The following is a 6007-nucleotide window of genomic DNA, read 5'->3' as shown; positions in this document are numbered from 1 at the left end:
AGCTGTGATAGAGACCAGCTCATAACAATTCCATCATTCTAAAATAAAGTTACAGTGAAAATATTCAAATTTATAGGCCCAATGAGACAAATGTTTCATAAGCTATCATTTGATTTCTATAGAGTGTTTATAATTTGAATAACTGGGTACAAAGCTTTAGAGCTGTGACTTTCTCAATTAGTTGTTGTATCCCCATTATAGTTATTATTCTTGTAAGTTGGTCTCGCAATACAGCAGGATTTAGTGGGGGATCTTTTTCCACTCTCCATATGTTGAGTGCCTCAAGAATGGCTTCTTCCAATTTAGTATCGATCCTAAAGTTGAGGAAAAAAATCTTTAATTTTTTATTATCATAAAATTATGAGCTAACGATCATCATCATCATCATCATCACCATCATCATGCTTCCATTTTATTCCTAGCTCTTCTGCTGTGTGTTCTTGGGCAAGTCCCTTTTTTTTTTCTGCACTAGACTTCCCTTTTTGCTACTACTACTACTACTACTACTATTACCACTACTACTACTGCAGATATCTTGAGTATATGAATCTTATAGGAATCAAAGCCTACATTTTCATTAAATTCAAATGCTCCACTTTTTATCCTTACCAAGAACACTCTAAAATTAGCACTTGTCTCAGTGAAGCCTTAACAAAACATAGCAGCTAAATCTGAAATTCGAAGACCTTCACAGATTTCTCTTGAATGTTGCTCTCAGTGCCTGGACTCTGGGCGGTGACACCTAGAGAACTCAAGGACACACAGAGAGCTGTACTAAGGCCCAAAAACAACTGCCTCTGAGCTAAGCAAATACTGCCAGAGGCCTATTTACCTACTCTTCCTCCTCTCTTTTCAATCCAACATTTTGCAAGAGCAGAATGTTCATCAATCAATCAGCAAGTGTCAGATATGATCCAGGTACTGTGCTAGGCCCCCAGAATGGAGATACAATGAATGAAACAATTCCTACTCTGAAGGAATTGGCATTCTAACTGGGGAGATAAGGAGATACACGCACCCATATATGTGGGTGTGTGTATATGTATATGTGTATATCGGATAAATATAAAGAAAATATATAGAATCAAATTCAACGTCATTAAATACAAAGTGTTTTGGAAGAGAAGGCACCAGTAGTTGGGGGAATCAGGAAAGGCTTCATCTAGAAGATGATACTTAAGGAGAAAATGCTTTCCAAACAAGGGGAATGGCCAGAGCAAAGCCATGGAGATGGGAGCTGGAATGTCATGTGTACAAAGGCCATTTTGGCTGGCTTCAGGAGTGAGAAAGGGAGTGATGTCCAATGAGGCGGGGAAAGAAAGGAAGAAATAAGCATTTATTAAGAGCCTACTATGTGCTAGGAAAAGTGCTGAATACTTTACTAAGATCTCATATGATCCTTACAATAAGCCTGTGGGGTTAGGGGAAGGTTAAGAAAGGTGGTTTGGGGCCAGGTTGTGAGGAGCTTTAAAAACTAAACCAAGAAATCCATCTCTTTTCCTGGAAGCAATAGGAAGCCATTGGAGTTGACTGAGTAGAGGAGTCATATGGTCAGTTTTGCATTGAAGGAAAATTACTTTGCAGCAGGGTGTAGAACGGCCTGGAGTGGTGAGGGACTTGAAGCAGGGGACCAATTAGGAGGCTGCCATAGCAACCTAGGGAAGAGGTGTTGAAGGACTGACTAAGGGAGTGTGTGCAGGGAGAAAGGGTCAGATGGAAAGAGACGGTGTGGAGGCATGAGAGTTAGTAGTTATGTGGGCTGAGGAAGATTGAGGAGCTAAGGAGAAGGCCAATGTTATGAACCTAAAGCACGCGTAGTGTGATGGTGCCTTCTGCAGAAATAGAGACAATTTAGAAGAGGGGAGGGTTTGGGGAAAAGAAAATGAATTCTATTCTGGATTTGTTACTTTTGAGATGTTTCTTTTGTTGTTCAGTTATTTCATTCGTGTCTGACTCTTCATGACCCCAGGTGGGGTTTTCTTGGCAAAGATATTGGAGAGGTTCACCATTTCCTTCTCCAGCTCATTTTACAGATGAGGAAACTGAGGCAAAAAGGGTGAAGTGACTCGACCAAAGTCACACAGCTGTCTCTCGCATTGCCATATTAAAAGGGTAAGGGACCAGTGTCACATATCACCAATATGAGTACTATAGCCTCTGTTTGATGCCTTGACTGAACCTATAGTCCCGGGTATAGGTTAGAGCACACCAATCTGCCCGAACAGCCCTATTTGCTCTTTTGACAGCAAGGCTGCTTGTTTCTCTGTACTAAGACAAATGGAGTTTTGCTTTAAAATTTCAAGTTACCAAACATTAGGTACAATATTATTATTGCTATTATATGCTACTGAAAATGTTTCCATACTGGAACATCATATTACAATGTTACTATCCAGTTTTTATGATAATTAAATTGATGAATTCTCCTTCTGTTCATACTTCAACAATAAAAGATAGATGTTAGTTTACTGAAGCCATAATCTAGAGCAGAGATATTTCTCTCTTAAAAGCAGTGAATGGGGGCAGCTAGGTGGCGTAGAGGATAAAGCTCCGCCTTTGGAGTCAGAGGACCTGAGTTCAAATCAGGCCTCAGACACTTGACTTGACACTTAGTAACTGTGTGACCCTAGGCAAGTCACTTAACCCTGATTGCCTCACCAAAAAGCAAAAAAAAAAAGTAGTGAATGAGCTTGGTTCCCTGGTAAGCAAGATTTGTGAAATTGAAACATTCATGTGGAATGCAAAACATTAGTTGTTAATAAGCTGTAAGTAAACCACAACCTGTTAGGTGAACAAAAAGCAATTAGCTTTTTTATCTGCAATATAAACAGAAGATAATTCATCAATTTATAAATTGTTTTTACTTTGTTTTTGTAATATATATGCATATATGTTGTTGTTTCAGTCACATCTGACTCTTCATGATCCCCTGTGGGGTTTTCTTGGCAAAGATACTGAAGTGGTTTGCCATTTCCTTCTCCAGCTCATCTTACAGATGAAGAACTAAGGCAAACAGGGTGAAGTGACTTGCCCAGGGTCACACAGCCAGTAAGCTTATGAGGCTGGATTTGAACTCACGACGAGGAGTCTTTCTGACTCCCAGCCCAGTGCTCTATCCAGTGCACCACCTCACTGCATTTCATATATGTATATCATCGCAAAATAGCTGCTGCTTATTTAGCATTACAAAGTTGGCCAAGTACTTTACATGCATTCTCATTTGTATACGTGGACACATGTTTTCCATTGAAAGGGAGAACTACAAATCTTAGTATGCAGAAGTACTTCTTCATTAGAACATCAATCATGGGCTTCTTTATTTGTAGCTTTTCGCAGAAAAACTCGAACTGCGCTCCAGATAGATTGCGAGACACTATCCTGAACAATTTCTGCAAGATTTTCTCTGAAAATAAAGACAAGGGAAATTTTAAGGTACCTTCATTTGACAAGGATCTTCCATTTGAAATGAACATCCTATATATCTTACTAAGGAATGCTTCTGTATTTTATTTTTATTAACACACATATCTCTAATGTTCGCAACAACTCAGACAAAAAGAACTGTCACTAATTGACAGCTTCTACCATCCTGTGACCCAGCTTAATTTCTCTTGGCAATATCATCATTATGTAACTTTAGAGTTAAAAGATACCTCAGAGACAATCTGATCCAAGCCCCCATTTTCTAGCTAAGGAATTTGAAGTATAGAGAGGTTAAGTGGCTGGCCAAATTCACGCAGAGTTTATGCCTGAGCCAGAATACTGATTCTCAAGTCTTATGATTTTTCTACTAGTCTTTAAACAGAGTTGTCTTCTCTGTCCCAAGTAATCTCTGATCGGCTCACACTGTCCCTGAACAAATTTGAAAGTCATTGCTTCCCAACTTTCTCCACTACTTCAATTTTCCATTTTCTCCATTTAACACCTTGGTTAAGCTGATCTTCAGCAAGGACTCAATTTTAGAAGACTTCTCTGAAGTGGATGATGAATGTAAATGCAATTTTTTACAAGGACTTTGGAGGTTGAGGAGAATGAGAAGAGATAGGATAGAAAAAAAAAAAAGGAAAGAAAAGAAATGAAAGAGGACCATTGAGCAGCTTATCTTAAAATACAGAGAAGAGCACAGAAGAAAGACTAGAAAGAAGTGCAAACAAGCCGGATAGCTTTGAAAGCAACAAGTTGAACTTACGTTCCTAAAAGAAAAGCAAGCTGTATATAACAGTGGCCTACAGTTTCACGTATAATCCTCTTTTTCTCTTCCATTATGTATATAGGAAATGCCCATTTTATTTAGAGTTTGTCAAGTTCAGGTAAAAATGATTTTTAAAAAACTAAGTGCAATGTTTTATGAGTCTTTATAAAAATCCCTAATACTGGATGGCAAATGTCATTTCTTTCTTAGCAGAGGAAGGTAACAAAAGTTAGTACAATGCCTCGCTCCTCTGACTTCTAAGTAGGTCTCAAAACAGTAAATTGTATTAGAGATTGGATGGTCAAGATTATGGTCCTGGCTACTTTGAATTTTGCATGTGTTTTGCTGTATTGTTTATGAATTATGAGTCCTCTTACGTGTATTGCATTTTCTGTAAGGCAGAACAAAAGCTATCCTATCCTAGGTATGTACCTTGTAACCTCTAATTCTTATACAAGATTTGAGTACCTACTTACCTACAAATGTGGAGAACTACACATAAGCCATCTTCACACTATGCACAAGCTATATCCAGAGATTTTCCTGTAGCAAACTCTGGGTAGAGACACAATGAGCTAAAGAGACATGGAGGTCAGCAACCAAGACTGAACTTGGTCTATTATCTCTTAGGGAGCTGGACTATGGGTTACATCTATAAGAGGAGAGGAAAGGACCAGGTGTTTAAGGTTTCTGAATGCCATAATAGACTGATTCTCAGGTCTCTTCAAGAGCTTAAGTAACTATGATTTACATCAGATGATAGTATTTCTGTGGCCTTTAGCAGCCTAGTTATCCTTCTCTCCCATTCTTCTCCTTTCATGATTTGGGCTGGCAAAAGCTCCTTATTCCATAATAATTATGCTTGTTGAAAGTCTTTTAGGAGGCTTCACAGCTCAGGTCAATGCAACAACCAATCTCAACTCCCGCAAACTGAAGCATTAATGAAACATTCTCTCCTCTCAGGAGAGAGAGGTGGACTATAGGGACAGAATGAGGCATATGCTCTCACACATGCTCAGTAAGTTCTGTTGTTTTGCTTAACTGTACCTCTTTGTTACAAGAGGCAAGGATGTGTGTGTGTGTGTGTGTGTGTGAGAGAGAGACAGAGAGAGAGAGAGAGAGACAGAGACAGAGAGACAGAGAGGATGTATGAGATGGAGTAATGGGGGTGGCATCAGTAAATGACAACAATGTAAAAAAAAAATACCAAATACATCTTTTTAAAAAGCTTTGAGGGATAGGCAGCAGCAATAGAAAATTTGCACAGGATATTATGCTAATCAAATTTGTAACCAAAAGGATGTTATTTTGGGAAGTATTAGTCTATTCGCTACAACTGTTGGACAAGAATGGCTCAGAACCTAATACTTTTAATGCCATAGGGGTCCAATCTCCTGCTCTCTCTGTAGGCCACTTGCCCTGACTGTTACACAGGACTTATGGTTATGGTGGTCATAGAACTGAGCAGTGATGGCTAATCTGAGCCTAGCCATAATGAGTTCAAATGAATCAGTGAATGTGTCAGCGAGGTCCTTGAACGGAAGGAATCATTCTTTAAAAACAAGAAAAAAAAATTTTATTGATACTCTTTTTTCACACTGCTGTCACTTCCAAATGACCATCTTCTAAGCCATCTCTTAATGGAATCCTTCCTTGTAACAAAGAAGTAAAGGAAAAACCCCAACACATTGGCATCTGAAGATATAGGCCATATTCCACATCTATGGTCCACTACTTCTCTAACAAGAGGCAAGATTTGTGGGTAAGAATCATTCTTGTTTCTGCACGATGGTCTTCTACCTTTTGTACTTATTA

General features: G+C 38.8%; 1 protein-coding gene across 1 annotated transcript in view; it reads right to left on the bottom strand.

The window, feature by feature from the left end:
- The window catches only part of LRRD1 (leucine rich repeats and death domain containing 1), a 35534-nt gene continuing 29527 nt past the window's right edge, over positions 1 to 6007 (bottom strand). Inside the window, exons 5-6 of the mRNA XM_027847859.1 lie at positions 3286 to 3403; positions 1 to 314 (exon numbers count right to left, since the gene is read on the bottom strand). Of these exons, the coding sequence (XP_027703660.1) occupies positions 128 to 314; positions 3286 to 3403 (305 nt within the window). The 3' untranslated portion in view covers positions 1 to 127. The remainder of the gene's footprint in view (positions 315 to 3285; positions 3404 to 6007) is intronic.

This window comes from Vombatus ursinus, unplaced genomic scaffold (assembly GCF_900497805.2).
Source record: "Vombatus ursinus unplaced genomic scaffold, bare-nosed wombat genome assembly UNPS02005459.1, whole genome shotgun sequence".
Taxonomy (NCBI): Eukaryota; Metazoa; Chordata; class Mammalia; order Diprotodontia; family Vombatidae; genus Vombatus; species Vombatus ursinus.
This window is presented reverse-complemented; position numbering and strand designations above follow the sequence as displayed.